At 45.3% G+C, this 21,851-nt stretch overlaps 1 protein-coding gene across 1 annotated transcript in view; it reads left to right on the top strand.

Moving 5' to 3' along the window:
* The window catches only part of whrna (whirlin a), a 204,515-nt gene that overhangs the window by 108,578 nt on the left and 74,086 nt on the right, over window positions 1-21,851 (top strand). The window contains exons 6-7 of the mRNA XM_041193961.1: window positions 3,632-3,663; window positions 9,183-9,197. Of these exons, the coding sequence (XP_041049895.1) occupies window positions 3,632-3,663; window positions 9,183-9,197 (47 nt within the window). The remainder of the gene's footprint in view (window positions 1-3,631; window positions 3,664-9,182; window positions 9,198-21,851) is intronic.

Raw genomic sequence — 21,851 nt, 5'->3', positions numbered from 1 at the left:
GTAATATAAAATAAGATTTCCAGAGTTTTTTAGATATATAAAGGGTAAGAGAGAGGCAAGAGTGGAGGTTGGGCCGCTGGAAAATGACGCTGGAGAAGTAGTAGTGGGGAACAAAGAAATGGCAGAGGAACTGAATAGGTACTTTGCGTCAGTCTTCACAGTGGAAGACACGAGTGACATCCCCAAAGTTCAAGAGAGTCGGGGGCAGAGATGAGTATGGTGGCCATTACCAAAGAGAAGGTGCTCGGAAAACTGAAAGGTCTGAAGGTGGATAAATCATCTGGACCAGATGGATTACACCCCAGAGTTCTGAAGGAGATAGCTGAAGAGATAGTGGAGACGCTGATGGTGTTCTTTCAGGAATCACAGGAGTCAGGGAGGGTCCCAGAGGACTGGAAAATCACTAATGTAACCCCCCTGTTTAGGAAGGGAGTGAGGCAAAAGAAAGGAAATTAGAGGCCGATTAGCCTGACCTTGGTCGTTGGTAGGATTTTAGAGTCAATTATTAAGGATAAGATTTCAGAATACTTGGAAGTGCATGGTAAAATCGGGCAAAGTCAGCATGGTTTCATCAAGGGGATGTCATGCCTGACAAATCTGTTAGAATTCTTTGAGGAGATAATGAGTAGGTTAGACAAAGGAGAGCCAATGGATGTTATCTACTTGGACTTCCAGAAGGCCTTGGACAAGGTGCCGCACAAGAGGCTGCTCAGTAAGATAAGAGCCCATGGTGTTAGAGGCAAGGTACTAGCATGGATAGAAGATTGGCTGTCTGGCAGGAGGCAGAGGGTGGGGATTAGGGGGTCCTTCTCAGGATGGCGGCTGGTGACTAATGGAGTTCCACAGGGGACAGTGTTGGGACAACAACTTTTCACTTTATACATTAATGATCTAGATGAAGGAACTGAGGGCATCCTGGCTAAGTTTGCAGATGATACAAAGATAGGTGGAGGGACAGGTAGTATTGAGGAGGCGGGGAGGCTGCAGAAGGATTTAGACAGGTTAGGAGAATGGGCAAAGAAATGGCAGATGGAATACAACATGGGGAAGTGTGAGGTCATGCACTTCGGTAGGAAGAATAGAGACGTAGACTATTTTCTAAATGGGGAGAGAATTCAGAAATGTAGAGTGCAAAGGGACTTGGGAGTCCTAGTCCAGGATTCTCATAAGGTTAACTTGCAGGTTGAGTTGGTAGTTAGGAAGGCAAATGCAATGTTGGCATTTATTTCGAGAGGACTAGAATATAAAAGCAGGGATATGCTGCTGAGGCTTTATAAGGCTCTGGTCAGACCACATTTAGAATATTGTGAGCAATTTTGGGCCCTGTATCTCAGGAAGGATGTGCTGGCCCTGGAGAGGGTCCAGAGGAGGTTCACGACAACGATCCCAGGAATGAAAGGCTTAACATATGAGGAAGATTTGAGGACTCTGGGTCTATACTTGATGGAGTTTAGAAGGATGAGGGGGGATCTGATTGAAACTTACAGAATACTGAAAGGCCTGGATAGAGTGGACATGGGGAAGATGTTTCCATTAATAGGAGAGACTAGGACCCGAAGGCACAGCCTCAGAGTAAAGGGAAGACCTTTTAGAACAGAGATGAGGAGAAACTTCTTTAGCCAGAGAATGGTGAATCTATGGAATTCATTGCCACAGAAGGCTGTGGAGGCCAGGTCATTGAGTGTATTTAAGACCGAGATAGATAGGTTCTTGATTGGTAAGGGGAACAAAGGTTACGGGGAGAAGGCGGGAGAATGGGGTTGAGAAACTTATCAGCCATGATTGAATGGTGGAGCAGACTCGATGGGCTGAATGGCCTAATTTCTGCTCCTATGTCCTATGGTCTTATAGTGCCAACTCATGCCACCCCACACTCACACCCATCACCTTTTTCCCTTACACCCTCCATGCCAACTCTCCCAGTGTCCATCATGGCCAGACCTCAGGGCACATGCCGAGATGAAATGAAATAAAGCTCCAATTGTCTATTGTAGGCTTTATTTCAATTTTAAAAAACTCATTCATTAAAATAAAATCACTACCTTTAAATTCCTTCAGCTACATAATTCCTTATAAAATGAACATTTATATTCGTAGCCACGCATCAAAGACTTCATAACAACTTGAAGCTGTCAATCAAACTGTGAACTGACAGTCACCCCGCTGTGATAATGCTAGGTTGTGAAATCAGTCATGCAGCACAAATCCTAACGATAGCCCTCAGGCTTATGTCAACAGAGTGAAATAGCAAGCATTTTTTTAAGCTGCAGCTTTTTAAAAATTTAAAGGCCAGGAGATTTAAGTGCCTTGACAGCTTAACAGTTCCCTTTACAGCTTTACATTTCCAAAGAGCTCATCCACTTTTTACGCACATTCATGTCCAGTTTAAACAATTCCAAAGGGCGCTTGACCTCTCCCAAAGGTGTCTCTAGACTTACCTCTCCAAAAGGATACCTGACCTCTCCAAAGAACTCCAGCAGCTTTTGAACTTCTCCTCAAGGTCTAAAGCCCACAAACCATATTTTGGACATCCCACCATCCCACGAATGAAAATTGGATCTGCTTGAAGGCAGCTGCACTTCAATATTTGCAGCTGCCTCCATGAACCATGAATGTGCAAACTGCAACCACGCACACCCCACCCCACCCCAATCCCCACAACTATCACCCCACAATCCAGCAAAAATGGTGCTTGCCAGGTTCAGGTGTGTGACTTCAGGAATTGGATCTCTGTTGCTATTTTGGCTAAACTGCAGACCCTCTCCATCTTTACAAATATTTACGCCACAGATTTGTAATTGGTTGGGAGGTAGGAAATAGTGTTGGGACAAAGGAACTGTTCTCTATTAAGTAGGATGTGACAAGTGGTATTACCTAGGAATCTGTCATTAGGTATCAAAGGATATGGAGGAAAGGCAGGTTAATTAGAGTGGAGGTACAGATCAGCCATGAATGAATAGAATGGCAGAACAGACATGAGTGACTGAATGCCGTACTCACATTTCTATGTTCCTATTTAATGTAGGCCTGAAATAGAGTTGCGTATCTCAGTCCCATTATCCTGGGAAATACCTATCCCTTAACCAACATCACAAAAAAACATTTTTGGGTCATGTTTTGGGAGTTTGCTCTGTGCGAATTGGCTGCTGAGTTTTCTACATTACAACAATGAATACACTTCAAAAGTGCTCCATTGGCTGTAACATGTTTTAGGATATCGTGAGATCATGAAAGGTGCTAAATAAATGCAGCTCTTTTTCTTTCTATTTGCTGCCATCTCATTTCAGTTTATCTGAAGAGAATGCTTAATCTTCCCTCCCTGGGCTGAATTGTGTCAAGACGGTAATGGCCCCAAAGGTGGGAGGAAAGCCCAGGTCAATCTCACCTTAGCCATATTTGGAGCCCCAGCCAGAATCTTTGGCAATCGTCTCACGAGTTTAACAAGCAGGATTCCGCCTCCAGGTATTAACAGCTAATTGGAAGGCTGGTAGCTTGTCAGCCCCAGCAGTGCCACTGGGAGTGGTGGCTATTGCTGGGACTGCACCCAATCAGGAACAAAAACATGGACGCCACCCTCAGAAGGCAAGTAGGGTTGGGGTCACCGGGGCTAGTATGGCAGGTTCTGGTGAAGGGGTGGGGGGGGTGGTTGTTGATGAGGGCAGGGTGGGTGTTTCAGTGGGGGCAGCCCTTGCACCAGGGGGTACCACCGTAGGCTACAGAGTGCCCAATCATGAGGGCCCCCCACTGAGCCTGCAGGGAGGCTGCCAAGTTTTACTGGGCCGTCTGCCCATCCAGCGGAGGGCCCACCACCGGTAGTAAGATGCCTGTGGCAGTGGGAAGAGGCCATCAAATGGTCCCTAATTGATCACTTTCGTGCTTGAATTGGCTTTTGGGAAGGAGGGCTTCCCCGCCACTGAGAAGATAAAGGCAATGGGAATTCCACCCCCCAACTTCCCTCGCCATTTTACAATGCCCAATACCCCTCAATCTGCTCCCAATAAAACCCGTCAAATTGGGGCCGCCACGTGCAATAAATACTAGTAAGCAAATTGTTTCTTTTTGTTCAGGTATTTATTTACATGTAAAACTGGAAAATCCTGGACTTCATATTCTTCTGCTACAAATTAAATATAGCATAGTGTTTGTTACATATAACTTACTTAATAAGCATTCCTGGCTCTATTTCAAGTTGATGCTGGTGCTGTTGCTCCCAATTTACAATATTACCTAAAACCTTAATTTTCACATATGTGCCACCTTTTATATATCCTAATTCAAATTTACGGCAGTTATGCTATGTTTTAGATCTCAAGAATTTGCATTCAAGAGGATTTAATCTGCTGCATATCAAACCATTATCAAGCATTCCAGCTTCAAGCTTGTGTTGATTGCCTTTAGGTTGGAAATGGGAGCAGCAGGAACAAAATAACATGAATCTTGTTCCCCATCACATTATCACAGTCATGGCTAAGCTTTTCACAGTACCACATTTTGTTATTGTTGAAACTGCTCATGGATGAAAAAACTTAATTTCAATCCATTTGATGTGTGCCACTAAACTACCTTTCTTCTAACATATTTCTGGAATGGTTAGCACTTCCACTCAATCCTCACTGCAGAATTCTAGTACACAAGGTTACATGACTTCCCCGTATTTGCAAACCACAACAATTCAGCTGACCAAGCAAAAAGACAATTTTGCAAAAGCACGGGGTTAATTTTGACTTTGGGTGACACTGTGAAATAGACGATAACGGTCCAGCTAAATTGATGTCGTCTGCTGCCAATGAGTTTCCAGTTAAACTTAGTGAATATGTAACTGAAAAGCAAAATAGTTGGATTTTGCTAGAGTACAATGGGCATAAGTCTGACTAACCTTCAGTAATAATATCATGATGTATTCTAATCTTTTCATGTGATGACCATTGTATGTTTTATTCAGACTCTGGAAAACTCCCAACATTTGAAGAGATCTATGTAATCCTACAGTTTGTAAAATTCAGTGATTCCAGATACCCTTTTCAACTATTATTTGAGTTTCTAGAATAATTAAGTAGGATTGTCATAGCAATTTGTTTATGCCATTTATGACCACGTTTCTTAAGATTCTTTTCGGCAAGTATAATATGCAAGATTGGTTACTTCTAGCACCATGCTGTTTAACCAAACGGCTATCCATTTACTCCACTGTCGCCTGCATTGATGGCCTGCTAACTGTGCAATACACCATTCCTATCTCAGTTACTTAGAATCATAGTCTGGAATGTTCCGTGGAGCCCACCGGCTGAAAAGTTGGAGGTGAGCCTGGAGCCTGCCTCCACTGAGTTAGGAAGCCATGATCATAGTTTATGGTCCTCAGATAGTTAACTGAGGTTGTGGCTTCCGCCCCTATGTGGAGGACGTCCTTTCACCAAGAGCTGCCGGCTAATCAGATGGCCGACAGCTCTCCAGGCTCAGCAGTGTCACAGTCTCCATAGGGTGGGGGTGGAAGTGGAGGTTGGGGGGGCGTCTCCCTTGGACACAAGATGCCTAAACTGGAGGCCTCCTCCTCACCTGACCCTATTCATCCCGCCCACCACTTGGAGTTCGAACCCCTAGCCAGCTGCTGATTAAATTGGCCACTTAATGACCTCAGTTGGTCCAAGGAGTGGGGGAGGAGTGGTGCAGGCTGCCCAACGCCCAGCCCGCCAGTAAAATCACTGGTCAGTTGTGACTTTAATATAGTGGTTTGTAAATATGGGGAAGTCATCTTGTAACAGTCCAAATGAGAAAAACTCTGGGTATTTGATAAGGAGGTTTCTCCCCAATCTAAACTTTGTGAAACACCAGAATCCTGCAGTGAGGATTGAGCATGCTCCTACCATGCCACCCGAATGTACATGCCCTTTATCTTGCCCCCTCCCCAGCCCCCTTACCACCACCTGCCAGTCCACTCCCACCAGAACATAGAAATCTAGTCAGAGAGTCATTACAAAACAGAAGGAGACCATTCCAAGCATCGAATACATGCCAGCTCTCCATGCAGCTATTCATTCAGTCCCATCCTTTGGCTTTACAGCCCCTGCAAGTTTATTTCCTTCAAGTGCCCATCAATTTCCTTTTGAAACTATGAGCTCCACTGCCACCACACTCTTAGGTAGCGAGTTCCAGGTCATTACCTCTTGCTGCGTAAAAAAAATTCTTCTTCACATCTCCCCTGCATCTCTTGCCCAAAATTTTAATCTGTAACTTTGTTAACCAGTCATTGTCACATCTTTACCTTGCTTGGTAAATTTGTTAACAGTGCATTGTGAGCCCCCTATCCTGCTCAGCTACCCTTTATTAATTGGTCATTATACCATCCCATTGCTGCTAGTCACATTCCTAGTCAATTTGATAATTATTCAGTATATCTTCCCAACTTTGCTCAGTCACTTCATTAACTGTCCATTATGCAATCCTTATGTTGTCAATTGTTCGGTGGCATTCCACAGGGATCGTTCCCTCCAGGACACCCTAGTCCACTCCTCCATCACCCCCTACACCTCAACCCCCTCCCACGGCACCTTCCCATGCAACCGCAGAAGGTGCAACACCTGCCCCTTTACTTCCCCTCTCTTCACCGTTCAAGGGCCCAAACACTTTCAAGTGAAGCAGCATTTCACTTGCACTTCCCTCAATTTAATCTACTGCATTCGTTGCACCCAATGCGGTTTCCTCTATATTGGAGAGACCAAACGCAGACTGGGTGACCGCTTTGCAGAACACCTTCGGTCTGTCCACAAGCATTACCCAGACCTCCCTGTTGTTTGCCATTTCAACACACCACCCTGTTCTCATGCCCACATGTCCGTCCTTGGCTTGCTGCATTGTTCCAGTGAAGCTCAACGCAAACTGGAGGAACAGCACCTCATCTTCTGACTAGGCACTTTACAGCCTTCTGGACTGAATATTGAGTTCAACAATTTTAGATCATGAACTCTTTCATCCATCCCCACCACTTTTCCGATCCCCCCCCCTTTTTTTCAATAATTTATATAGATTTTTCTTTTCCCACCTATTTCCATTATTTTTAAATTTATTTCCATCCATTGTTTTATATCTACCTTTTAGCCTTTTTCAATTCCTTCACCCCACCCCACCCCCAGTAGGGCTATCTGTACCTTGCTTGTCCTGCTTTCTACATTCCTTAGATAATATCTCCATCTTCAACATCTCTTTGTCCTTTTGTCTGTGACAGCTTTTGGTTATCTCCACCTATCTCTGGCTCTACTTGCACCCCCCACCCCGGACACTTAAACCAGCTTATATTGCACCTCTCTTCTATTTTTACTTAGTTCTGTTGAAGGGTCATTCGGACTCGAAACGTTAACTGTGTTCCTCTCCGCAGATGCTGCCAGACCTGCTGAGTTTTTCTAGATATTTTTGTTTTTGTTTTGTCAATTGTTTTGTTGTTCACCACACTAACGCTACTCTGCTTAGACACTCAATTTGCTCTGGTTTTCCTACAGAGTTAACTTTCATTGAAAAATTGACCTCCATTGCTGGTGGTGTCAAATGTAAGGAAATTACACCCCTTATAACATCCAGAAAATTAGTAGAGATAGAGGAGGGGAGCAGGGAAAAGACCTGTGTACAATTATTTCCTAATGCTGATTTTATGAGCATCGTTTAACATATGAATTGGGTTTTTTTTTTGGCTTGGAAATATAGGACTCAGCCACATGTCCTGCTGTGCCCTCAGAATGTGGAAATTAGATCTAGTCCTCAAAGCAATGACCATATGATTCATAACTGCATTTATTTCACATAAACCTCTCATGTACTATCCACCAAGATTCCCAAACTGACCATACAAAAGACCAAAGCTAAAGACAAAAACTGAATTGAAAAATGTATTTCAGAAGCTGATGGATCAGCAAAAATGTAACAGGATTTGCTGCAGCAGGGCATCTAATGGTGTCTGTTGTTGGTTAGATTTGCTCCTACATCTTTCAACTATAAAAATATTTGCCCACAAAGTTGGTGATAGTGTGAGCCGATAATAGCACAGGGAAGGCAAGGGGGCATTACCTGAATGAACAAAGCAACCAGTGAGATAAAATAAACACAAGAAGATGTGAAATCAGGTATAGAAGAGAAATAGGGAGGAAAATAAAGATTGGATGAGCAGAGCAAAAACAAAGATGAAACAAAGGAAGAATGAAAGAAAAGATTTTAATAAAAATTTGACATTCTTCAAAACTCCCTAAAAATTCTAAACCTGAAGGAATGAGTCTTTGTCACTTCTAATAGTTTTTGGTTCTGGAGAGTTTAGGAGTAATTAACACTCATCACATGTTTAAAAATATACCAATACTTATAATGTCAAGACTTAATCTTCTGTGGCAAATGCAGCAAGTTCATTTTTTAAAAATGGGCAGGCTAAGGGTGAGGCGCAGTTTTCACAAAACTAATGGGAGAACAGCACAACTTGGAAAGCAACATTTAGATATGCAATTTAACCACACATCTGCTCCTCATCTGAAGTTGCTGTGCCATTGATCCATAACTAACTGCATGTTCCATTAGCCTTTCTATTACTTTGACAGCAAGCTCTGACTCAATGATTAGCTGATATGTATAAGTATTATCAACTGCCACCGAGCATCAACATAGAAATATTCACGGGCATATTGCTCTCCTCCTTTATATCCAACTATATTTTACAAATGCTACTTAACCCTGCTGGTTTAGTTAAGGCAGTGAATATTTTCCAGTGTTCTGTAATTAATTCTCTTTGTCCCAGTCTTCTCTGTTAATAACACTTAAAATATTTCAACTTTGCTCTGGGCGATAATTTGGTATAGCAAGGCATCTAATATCATTTGCAGTTAATTAGATTTGCCCTTGCACATTTAGGGTTTATTAGTTTTTTGAACAGCACAATCCTAGAGTGTGCCGATCAGGAAAGAAATCAAGGAGTTGTCCTTGATAAATCAAAGAAACCAGAGTAAAAAAAAGACAAATTAGTTACAAGAGCAGAGAATGGAGAACAAATAAATCAAAGTTATTTGCTGCTGCACATGTTGGTTTGATCCCACCTGAAGCACTTCGTACAGTTCTAGTCATCTTATCGTGGAAAGCCTATTATTGCTTTTGAGCAATTATAGAGGAGATGTCAACAATGTATCTTAAGAGTAATGATTAAAAAATTGATTGAGTCCTGTTTGAATAAGGTGTAGAGCTGATGCAACAGCAATTTTTCTAGATTATAAAGGGATTGACATAATTTATTTTCACTGTTCATTACAATCAAAGCTCAGATACATCAGGCAAAAATGTTTCTGGTCTTTGGTGTAAGATAACAAATTCAAGAAGAACTCTGCACAAGGGTAGTAAAATTATGGAATGTTACCGCAGAGAGTGCTCAGGTAATGAGCAACTCCAACAACAGGGATCATTTCATTATGATATTCAGCGGCATTACCATTGCAGGATCACCTACCATCAACATCCTAGGGGTTGCTATTGACCAAAGCTCAACTGGACTGTCCATATAAATGCTGTGGCTACCAGAGTAGGTCAGAGCCTGGGTATATTTTGTAGTTACTGGCTCAACTAACTTAATTCGATCCATATTTAAGGAACTTGTGCAGTATTTGTATAGCATGTAGAGCAGAATGAACCATGAAGGTTTTACATGTTAGTACACTGACTTTTGTATTGTGTTGTTCTATATTTGTATTGGTTTATATAACATACACAATTACATATATTTTCACAAAAAAATACACCATTTAATGGAGTCCTTCCAGTTGAGATTTTCAAATATAGTTTTTATTTTTGAAGATTTCTTATACTTTTTTAAAAAAAAAAGTATTTTCCTCCCCTTCCTTTCTCTCCTTGAAGGCTGGGACTTATATGGGGTTTTGATTCCATGAGTGCTGATGTGCTCTTATCTATGACCAGTCTCTTTCTTTGTGAATCTTCATCAACAAATATGGCACAAACTCTGCACCAAGACCTCAGGAGTTAAATAATAACCATCTAGAGCAAGACTGGGTGGGGTGGGTGGTAGTTGGGGTTGGGGAGGGGGGGGTGGTGTGGGTGGTGGTGGAGGACACGGGATGGGAGGAGGAAGACAGAAGCAGAACTAGGGGGTGCTCATGGAAAAGAGTGGAGTAGTGTCCCGAGGCAAGAGTTATAAGACTGTCCAAGGAAGAGTCACAACTGTCTTGGGGTTGAGGCCACACTGTCAGGGGCATATTGAAGAGACTGTCCTGGGGCTGTGTGGCCCATGTTACAGGGCTCTGCATGGCACACATGTCTTGGTCCTGGCTTTGGGTGGGGAAAAGCCTTTCTGGGCAGTGACGGTCATGCAGAGTATGATGTGCAGGGTGTGGTCTGTTACCTAAGGATTTTGGTCCTGGAGGTTAGAGTCATGCTACCATGAAGCAGAGAACACACTCACGTTAAGGGGCGGCATCCATATCCTGTAAGTTGGCAGCTGAAAAGTCATGGGTGGGGGGGATGTTGGATGGTCTTGTGGGTGGGTCCCGGAAAGTCAGGGTGCTCGAGAAGGGTAGGAGTCAGGTCAACAACGGGGAGGTCAAAGTTAAAGTGTTCAGGGAGGAGAACAGGAATATCCACGTGGATAATGGTAGGTTCAAGGGTAACAGGGAGAGGCTGGATAGTGATGGGAGGAAAGGGAATTATGAAGCGGTGAGTAAGGAGGAGTATGGAAGGAACTTCCCAGAAAGTAAAAAACAGTTCAGACCAGTACTCTTAATTCCCAGTTTTTGCTGGTGTTCCGGTTTAGGGCATACAAGACCAGTTCAGGCCAGTATTCTTATTTCACAGTTTTTACTGTTTTTTCTTTCTGAATTAGTGGGTGATCACAGGAGCTTGGATGCTGATCTCCCACAGAATGTCAGCAGCACAATTTTCGAGCTCATCTTACAATAGCACAGTTTGAAAAACAAGGTAGAAAAAAATATCGTCTGGGGAGGGGTCTCAGGGCGTGTGGGAGGAGTTCAGCACCACAATTCATGGCCAATTGAAGGGACACCCTATAACTGCCCTTCTCAAACCATGGAGAGCATGGCTCAGCTGAGTGCTGGATTTGAGAATCTAATGCAAAATGAATAAGCTTGGCTCATTTACCAATGGTGTGTAGTTACACGAGAATCCATTAAGTTTAGGTGCTGAGGTGCATGTGGTCTTAATTGGCATCTGATTTTTACAGAGACATTTCAGGATGGATATAGGGTCAAAAAATCAATGGCCACGTCTGTAGCTTAGAGGCAGCATGGATCCTACAAGCCTCTATGTTCCCAGTGCACTGGTCATGGCATCCAAGGCACCAGTTATGATATAAGTGCAACGATTGGGTATCAATATTTATTGTCAAGGCCACTGAAGGACAAATAAATCAAGGCTGACTGCGAATCCTAGGACTGGGGTCTTCCGACCCTAATTAAGACTCACGTTGTGAATGAGCAGGCTCGTCTGTAGGGAAAGCTCAGCCACATGTCGTTCTCCACGATGTTATCAACTTGCAGAGGGTGGCCTTGGTATGCAATGTGCAGACCGTGGCAAAGTCGAGGGCTGGGAGTTACGTTAGCATAGTCCTCATAAAGAGTGGTTCAGCAGGACCATCGTGTGATTTTTGACAAACGTTCATAACCCTGCATTCATCGGAAGCCTGCCAAGTTTACATCCTGCATTGCCTTGGCATTTGCGAGAGACATGGCCCAGTCAGGTTTGGCATGGCAGTCAATGAGAACTCATTCCCTTCATAGATACTGCTCAGCACCCAGGAGACAAATCAGAGCATCAATTTCATACCATCACGGTCCTCGACCTTGTCCACCTCACAAAGGCCCATCATTTCTAGGAACCCTAGGTTAATGAGTGCAGTGAACTATACATCGATTTGCATTCTGTGATTTCACTAAGGGGTTCCATGAAGCGCCACTAGGCAGCCATTCAGAAGCAAAGTAAAATCCTCACAGGTAAATGGACATGTTCATCAGAATGAGCACACGCCTCTGACAGCACACACTCATTCCCATCTAGCAGATATTTCAAATGTCACCAAGTGGAACCAACTTCACTCAGTATCATGCATGGGGAGAGCGGAAAGGAATAACGTTCAGCCTTAAACGCAGAAGAGGCATGAAGGGCTATGTTGCTCTAGGATGAATACTACTGTAACCAGCACCTCACAGTCATAAAGTACACACCACTGCAAAGATCATTTGGGTAAAAAGACTCCAACATTGGTCATGACAAATATTTACAACATCTACAGACTGCAGACTTCAATGCTACAGCATCAACCTTGGTGAACAATTAATATGAGATTACATAATATCTGCCTGTGATGCAACGGTTACATGAGTCTTGTCCAGCCATCATTTTTGTACAGGAAGTACCTTTGTTCGTGTCGCAGATGTGGAACTAAAGGCGATTCACTGTGATGAGATTGAGTAAGACTTAATGGAATTCAGAGACAGGATGGGAGATAATTGATGGGAGGGGGGTGTTCACTTTTTATCCTTGAATGATTGCAGCATGTTTTCTTTCATCGCATCAATTAGCCATTAATTACCTGAGACTTGGTAAGGGATATGTGCGAAATATATTTACAACAGTGCAGATTGTGTACAGTGAATGAACATCCATGCCACCATTGTACATTCAAAACTTCTTAATTTTCCTAACTCTTCTGCTACATCGAGGTGCAGCCCCAACATCTGCAGCAGAGGTGGAAGCATTTTGCTGACTGCTATGCCCTGACGTCTGAGACGACTTTGGCAGGCGTTCTTTGGAGGCCTGAGGCCTGGAGGGCCCCGGCCTGCTAAGGGTCTGCTGCACTGGGGCGGGTGCACCCTCCTTGGCCTGACCTGCTGGAGTTGATGGGGTCACAGGCCGAGGGGGCTGGAGATGCAGGACACCCTTGGAATGTCCTGGATGGATGCCCCTGGAGTGTCTGGCTGGAGCTCTTCCTCCCTTTAGGTGCCCGATGGCTCTTCCCGGGCTTCTTCAGGAGAAAGGACACCTGGATGGAGGTTGAGGTACCCCACCCCCTCCCACCTAGCCACTGTTGGAGTGCACTCATGGCTAGAATGATGGCGTGCAGGTCTGAGCTCAAATCTGGCAGAAACTGCTGGACCTGGGTCTCCAAGGTGGCTGCCAACCTTTCCATGGAGATTTCAATGCACTTGCATACCACAGCCAAAACATTGGACAGAACATGGACAGACTCCTCTATCCTTCAACCCTGCCTGATGTTCCCCCGCTTGTTTGTGCATCTCTAACATTTCTCTCAGGGCTGATTTCAGAGGCTCATCACAGGACTCAGACTCAGCAGGGGTGTAGTCTCCAGCAGTCCTCTGAGTGCCAGAGACCTCGGCTGTCACTACCTCCTCCTGCTGTGTCCATGAGATAATCACCAGGTAGTGATCCCAAGCTTATTCTATAACTAGGTCCCACCGAGGTGTGTGTCTCTGCACTGGTGGAGGGCGCAAGTGAATGCACTGATGGGTCTTCCTCAGATGAACCCTTTGCATCTTCCTCCGAGGTGCTCTGAGGGCTGTGGCTGAGGTGCTTGCTTGGCGTCTTCCTCTGCCTTTTCTTGCTGGTGTCTGGGATAGAGAGAAAGGATAATTAGTGATTGACTAGGTAGGCTCCAACATTATAGGTCACTCACAGTCATTGTCCACATGTTATCGATGTACACTGGATGTACACTGGCTTGTTGATCTCACCTTACACGGAGGAGCGATCTCTGTCCCCACCAGTGAGTTCTGCTGTTTGCTCCTCTTGTGAGGAGAGTGCCCTCAGCTCTGGGGTATCCACACCCCACCATGATCCATCCACCACCACCACCCACCCCCCTATCTTTGCTCTTTTCTGTCAGTTGTGGGTGATCTTGTCCTACACATAGATAGATTGACTGCGAGCACTATGGATGAAGGAGTATTTCAGAAGCACGCATGCCTGCTGTGTGTAGCATGCCCTCCTCAGTAAGCGATTAAGACACCGTTTGTGCAGGATCTTACAGGAGATGGTGATCTTAGAGTGGCTGGCAGACATTTAGTGCTGATGTCCCATCTGCTGGTAGTGTGTGACATCCTTGTGGCTCTAACGCCTAGACTGCCTGACGCCCTTATGAGAGTGTGAGTTTGGAACGCGAAGTTTCACTAACACTGGCGAGGGCATCAGATCATTCATTCGTTTCCTGCGCCGGAGGGCAGTTGCTTTTTGCGTGCCACGGGAGTTGATCTCCATGGCGACCTCCTCCCAGGCCAGCGTGGTCAGGCAGGAGGACCTCCTGCTGCCATCCCTTGGAAAGAGGACCTCCTGCCTTTCCTGGGCAGCCTGGAGGGGAATCACCAGGGAGCTATCGCTGAACCGTGGAGCCGAGGATTTGTTTTGTTTGGTCACCATGGTAATGCAGAAGTTCACAGCACACCTGGCCTGCAGTGAGTGAATGTTTGTGCAGGGGCCATTTAAAATGGTGCCAGGACCTTCGGCCAAATGAAGCAATAGCGGAGCGGAAAAATCCCTGCCTGTCCCGCCACGAGATTTGACGAGCGTCTCATTGGTGCATAATTAATGAGCTGAAAAGCAGAAAATAGGGAGCGGAAATCCACTCTGCCGCTCAGCCAGAATCACGCCGACTTTCCTGCCCGCCACATGTTTAGTCTCCAGAATGAAAAATACTGGCTTTAAATGCTTGTCAAAAACTCAATAATACGCAGACAAGGGTTCTTCAGCTTGCTGCAGTAAGGAGCGCAGATGTTGGAGTTTTATCCTCACACATTATGATCAAAGTTAATTCATTGTGAACTGACTTAGCATTGTTTATGAAGTCCCTTGGTTTACTGTAGCATATTGTTATAATGAGTGGAAGTTTGTAGCATGATGTGAGTGAGGAAGGTTGATTGTTGATGTTGGTAAGTGTCAGAGTTATTTACCATACTGAGTAGTTTATAACATACGATTTGCTCTTGTCTTCCAGAATGGCTGGCGAAGGTATTGGGCAAACAGCTACTAAGGTAGGACTAAGTGCCACTTTTTCTGTGAACAGTTACTTAATCATTTCTGTAATCATTCTCCAATAATTATAAATATTTGTACATTGTTACAGTGAAATGTTTTACATCATTTATAAGAAAATAATGTTGTTAATACAGGGAGTATGATTTATTTGATTTACATTTCCTCTTATGAAATTCAGGAATTTGTCACTTGGGAGTTATCAAGTGTACCTGACTTTTTTTCCTTTATTCTTTTATGGATTATGGGTGTCACTGGCAAGGCCTGCACTTGTTACCCATCTCTAATTGCCCTTGAACTGAGTGGCTTGCTAGGCCATTTCAGAGGGCAGTTAAGAGTCAACCACACTGCTATGGACCTGGGGTCACATGTAGGCCAGACTGGGTGAGGATGGCAGATTTCCTTCCCTCAAGGGCATTTGTGAACCAGATGAGTTTTTATAACAATCAATGGTAGATTCATCACCTCCATTACTGAGGCTAGCGCTATACTCCAGGTTTATTAATGAAATTTAAATTCCGCCAGCAGCTGTGGTGGGATTTAAACCCATGTCCCCAGACAGGACTTCTGGATTACTAATCCAGCAACATTACCATAATGCCACTGTCTCTCCTAAAAGTCACTTGTCAGCAGCACCACTGCTATTTAATGTTTCACTGATTGGCCACAGCTCTGTAGTCCCAACAGCGCCACCAGGAGTGATGGCCACTGCTAAGACTGCAGGAGATTCTAAGTTCCAGGAAAGGTAAGTCCAGGGGCCTTGTGGCGGGTACAGGAGGAGCTGCTCGGGCTGGGGGGGGGGTTGGGGAGTGGGAGGTGGGGGGTGGGGGGGGGGGGTGCGCGGGGGGGTGCGGGGGCAGTTGGTGGCGGAGGCGGGGGGTTGGGAGTGTAGCAAAGGAGTCGGGATTGTGTTGGACATCTGGGGGGAGGGGGCGGACATAGCAGGAGGACTCTGATGGGGAAAGGTGGCCAAGATGGGGCACCCACCCGCTTTCCTGCCTGAGACCCAAGCAGGCTTATATGCCAGGCTTCCACCACCAATCCACCCTGCCCCTCCCCTCAGCCCCACAACCTCCTCCCAGCCACCTCAAAATTACCACCAATAATTCACTAATTCAAGGCCTAAGTCAGGGCAAGAATAGGCAGACCGCCCTAGGCCTCGCCCTCTCTCCTGTAAAATTTCTGACAGGAAGGGGGTGGGTGGGTGGATATGCAGCAGGAGGGCTGACCAGAGAATTCTACGCCTTCGTCACTTGGAACCCGCCGGCAGTGACCGGTAAAATTCTACCCCAATGCATTGTAAATAGTATGGTTATCTCAATTGTTTCCTAACACAGAATATGCTTTTTTCCCATTACTAGTTTGTTTGTGAAAACTAAGAGGTTCACAAAACTGCGGCTCTTTAATTATTGTGGAAACATGTTTATTTTGAAAAGCATTGGATATTATGGGTGTTCTTTCTGGAAGATTTCAAGATAGGAGTCAAAGTTGTTTTAACTGGGATGGCTCTTTGAGTTTTATTGTACTAGTAGTAGGAATGTAGTTAACATGGATATTAAAAATCAATTATCTTTCGTCCAACTACTCTCCTTGGAAAAATCTAAGCTTTGTTGTCAAATGTGCTTTTATCAGTCAGTGAGGGGAACAACAGCACCATTCCTTTACAGAGACAGGAGAAATCAAATTCTATTGCCATTGTTTTGGATATCACGTTCCACAATCTGCCTGATTTAATTTAGATTACTTGAGGGAGTAAGACTACAAACTGTAGATTTTTATCAAATATATATATAGATATGCTCATCACTATCTCTAAAATTTTTAAAACTGAACAAAGACCTCTAAAATAGCTGAAACTGTGTCTGTCTATCACTTCTGAACAGAAGAAGCCACTTGGCAGTTTTAGGAAAACTTGCACCTTGTTATCTCTGAGCAGCCACTAACAACCCCCTGTGGACTATACAGCACAACTTCAAAGAGAGCTATACAAAGGCCATCCGCATTTAGTAACCCAGGCTGGCCAGAAGGAGATGGATCGTCTGCTAAGACAAAGGTACTTTAATCTTCCTTTCAATTCCTAAGACATTTAAGTCTCTGGAATCCAGACAATGGATGCACATCCTTTGTCAAAGATGGTGGAGAGGTGGGAGTCATGTGACATGGGCCTCCAGTTTGTGGAACAAGCAATATTGCCTTGCTGAACTGAAAAGCTCAGCCTGCTGCTTTAACATCTGCCAAACAGTCCATGCCGAAAGAGCTCTGGCCCAGGTTGGGCACCTGGCTCCATCTACCCTGCTTCTGTTGGAAGTTCTGTGCCATTGCCTACAAGATTGATTCATCTCTGTGTGCCTCTCTTATCTTGTGAAGTCAACACCACCAGAAAAGGGAAGTCTACAACATCGGCTTTCAGCCCGTCGACCTCCGTGAAGGAATACCTCATTGGACTTTGACTCTGGAACCCACGTGAAACAATATTTCTTATCTCTATGGCCTTTCCACTGTAAATCTTTCTTTTCTCTATCCTTCCCTATACTATCTGAATGCGAGGGGGATGTTGAGTATGTGAAAATAAACTAACCCTTTGAGTTCATCCTATCTAAGCAAGGAGATCTGAATGGTGAAACATTAGCATCCCTTAGCACAGAGAAACTGAAAGCTATAGCTAGGGAGGTACATTAAAGTTACCCAATAAAGTGAAGAGAAGTGAACTGATCTGGTTGTTGGTAGAACATTTGGATCTCACATAGTCAATAGAACAGGCAGATGAAAGGCTCAACCATGACTCTGAATCCCCTGCCCTAGTCAAATTTGAGCTGGAAAATATCAGAATGCAGCTAGAATTTCAAAAGAGAGAAAGAGAGAGAGAAAGGGAAAGAGAGAGAGAGAGCAAGGTAATAGGCGAGAGAAAAAGAGAGGGATGAATTCCAGCTGGGAAAATTGGAAATGGAGCTAACAGTTCAAAGGGAGAGAAATACCAGACGGCTGGAAGCTGTGAGGGAAAATCTCTCTGTACCCAGTAACATCCCCACTCTCTGAGGACCTCAAGTATGCTAGCTAGACTCATTCCCAAGTTCAAAGAGAGTGATGCGGAGTAATTTTTACCACTTTTGAGAAAGTAGCAGGACAGCTAAAATGGCCATCAGCTATCTGGACCTTCTTAGCTCAAGGACAGCTGTCTGGGAGAGTTCAAGAGGTCTACTCCATGCTGACTTCTGATGTGTCCATGAATTACGAGCAGACTAAGGCTGCCATCCTAGGTGCCTACGAGTTAGTCAAAGAGACATATTGCCAGCAATTCCAGAACGCTCATAAGAAGCCCATGTAAACCATTGAACGACTGAAGCAAATCATGTTTGATCAATGAGTAAGGTCCCTGATGATCCCATGCACCTATGAGAGATTATGGGAGATGATGTTGTTAAAGGAATTTAAAAACTGCTTTACCTCCAGCCAGGGGATGCACTTGGAGGAGCAGAGATTCCTGACGACCCAGATACAGCCACCACAACAGACATCCACAGCCCTGGAAACTTTCAAACTATTCCCATGAACATTGGAAAGATAATTAGGGTGACCTAGATAGGAAAGGACCACACCCAGAAAAGAAAACACAAAGGAGAGTGGAGGAGCCCTCCTGCAGCCAGAAAGGGGAACTCCCGGAGACCGGTGTGTTCCCATTATAATAAAATAGGCCATTCCAGGCCTGAGTACTGGTAATTGTGAGGGAAGTCTGCAGGCCTAATAGGGCTCCATATGATTAGTCACCCGAAGGCCGCTCCAGTGGGTAGTGCGGCAGAGCAGACAGAGACTCTCGCTACAGAAACTTACCCCTTGCAGGGAATAGCACTATGTGTGTCCGTGCCGGACAAGCTCCCAGAGGGCTTCTGGGGTTGCATCCCTTCAGGAACAGTGTCCCCCTACCTGTCCCATAATGTGAGCAAGTCTCTGTGCCCTGGGACACAGGGGCCACTCAGTCTTTAACATTGGAGGGAAACTTAAACCTACCCCTCCCCGAGTCCTCCCTGAAGGCCAAAGCCCTGATCAGTGGAGTGAGAGGAGGATCTGTGTCTGCCCCTCCATAGGGCCTTCCTTGAGTGCGACCTCAGGCCCTGTCACAGACGGAATTGTCCCTGAACTACCAATAGCAGGAATTGATTTCCTCCTCAGAAGCAATTTGGTTGGCAGCAAAGTGTTAGCCAGCAAAATAAAAAAAGCCAATGTTAGCTATCAGAAATCTGCAGGAGCGCAGAAGGCTGGGGAATGCTTAGTGGCCCAAAAGGGTGAACCCATTACTATTGAGCGAGAGCTGTTTGCATGTAACATGGCCAAAGTCAGGTAGGTAAAATTCAAAGAGTTCCAGATGAGCAGGCAGAGGTTGAGATGCCTCACCCAGTTGAAAAGCCACAAGGGAATATAGCTGGAGCTACACATCCACTTGAGGGCAGAAGTGTTCCAGGAGACAGGGAACAAGTTAGGAGAGCGCCCACTCCCAGTCCAAAGGTGCCGATTATGAAACTATAGATTGGTCTAGCCGACAGTTTTATGGTGAATCTAAGAGGGAACTAGGAATGTTCCCAAATTTGCCCAGAAAGAGTGAGAGTGATGCCACACTTAGTTGAAAATCCACAGGGAACTACAGTGAAAGCTGACCAGCCACCAGAGGGCAGCAGTGTTCCAAAAGACATGGAGCCCACCACCCAACTTACCAGCAGAGAGATTCTAACCGGATTGGATTGCGAGGCAACCAGACATGGCTACTCACTGTATTTAAAACGAGCCATAACAACCCACCAGGCAACAGCACTGTGGCCCTATCCAATACGGATGCAGGAGAGGCCCCTTACAGAAGACAGTCTTCCTATCATCTGGGCCCAGAAAGGCTGGCCCAAGTTCAGGAGCAGAATGCTCACCTTTTGCCGTGACAACCACATCACCTATCAACAGAACTGGAACACCCTAGAGGTGCTAGCGCCTGAGCTGGACACTAAACCAGAATCCCCAAAAGAAGCCAATGTCCCATTAAAACATCTCAATCTCCTGACAATCAGCCTAACCACAGTCCCTGGGCTTGAACAGCTGAACCCACAGGTTACCAAGCTGTCAGGGAGGAGCTAAACTGGACCAGAGCCGCTCAGCCCCATGATCAAAGGTCCTGGCACTCACAAGGTGAGGTACCCAGCAGATAGCCCCGAGCAGCTGGATCATTACTCACCCGCTGTGTGCTAACCACCCTGCAAAATCCCCCAGACACTTAAACAGGCGTTGGACAGGAGTTCTGAAACCAATGCTTTTGCTTATGCCTGATCTCATCAGAGGAAAATTCAGAACTCTAACCCGGCGAGTCTTCCCACGAAGACAAGATTTTAAGTTTCCCAGGTCACTTAATCATTCCATACCCCAGGACAGGACAATGCCCTTGCTGATGCACTAACCCAGATTTAAAGTCAAAAGAATTCAGCGGAGAGCTTCCATTGCCCCTGCCAGCTGTGTGCCTGATGTACCAGTGTGAATGAGAGAATGAATGCATACTTCTTTAGCTTGTTGCAGTCCTACTCTGGCCCCCTCCCACAACTCTTTCTCTGGTACATCAATGATTACTTCGGTGCTGCTTCATGCTCTCATCTGGACCTGGAAAAATGTATTAATTTTGCTTCCAATTTCCACCCCTCCATCATTTTCACATGGTCCATCCCTAACACTTCCCTTCCCTTCCTTGACCTCTCCGTCTCAATCTCTGGTGATAGACTGTCCACCAATATCCATTACAAGCCTACCGACTCCCACGGCTACCTCAACTACAGCTCCTCACACCCCACTTCCTGTAAGGACTCCATCCCATTCTCTCAGTTCCTTCGTCTCCGTCGCATCTGTTCTGATGATGCCACTTTCAAAAACAGTTCCTCTGACATGTCCTCCTTCTTCCTTAACCGAGGTTTTCCACCCAAGGTGGTTGACAGGGCCCTCAACCGTGTCCGGCCCATCTCCCATGCATCTGCCCTCACACCTTCTTCTCCCTCTCAGAAACATGATAGGGTCCCCCTTGTCCTCACTTGTCACCCCACCAGCTTCTGCATTCAAAGGATCATCCCCCACCATTTTCACCAACTCCAGCATGATGCCACCACCAAACACATCTTCCCTTCACCCCCCCGGCGGCATTCCATAGGGATCATTCCCTCCATGACACCCTGGTCCATTCCTCCATCACCCCCTACACCTCAACCCCCTCCCACAGCACCTTCCCATGCAACTGCAGAAGATGCAACACCTGCCCCTTTACTTCCCCTCTCCTCACTGTCCAAGAGCCCAAACACTCATTTCAAGTGAAGCAGCATTTCGCTTGCACTTCCCTCAACTTAGTCTACTGCATTCGTTGCTCCCAATGCGGTTTCCTCTACATTGGAGAGACCAAACGCAAACTGGGTGACCGCTTTGCAGAACACCTTTGGTCTGTCCGCAAGCATTACCCAGACCTCCCTGTCGCTTGCCATTTCAACACCCCACCCTGCTCTCTTGCCCACATGCCTGTCCTTGCTTGCTGCATTGTTCCAGTGAAGCTCAACACAAACTGGAGGAACAGCACCTCATCTTCTGACTAGGCACTTTACAGCCTTCCGGACTGAATATTGAGTTCAACAATTTTAGATCATGAACTCTCTCCTCCATCCCCACCCCCTTTCCGATTTTCCCCCTCCTTTTTGTTTTTTACAATAATTTACATAGATTTTTCTTTTCCCACCTATTTCCATTATTTTTAAATGTATTTCCATCCGTTGTTTTATCTCTACCTTTTAGCCTTTTTCAATTCCTTCACCCCACCCCAC

The sequence above is a fragment of the Carcharodon carcharias genome, chromosome 8, assembly GCF_017639515.1.
Source record: "Carcharodon carcharias isolate sCarCar2 chromosome 8, sCarCar2.pri, whole genome shotgun sequence".
NCBI classification, from domain to species: domain Eukaryota; kingdom Metazoa; phylum Chordata; class Chondrichthyes; order Lamniformes; family Lamnidae; genus Carcharodon; species Carcharodon carcharias.
This window is presented reverse-complemented; position numbering and strand designations above follow the sequence as displayed.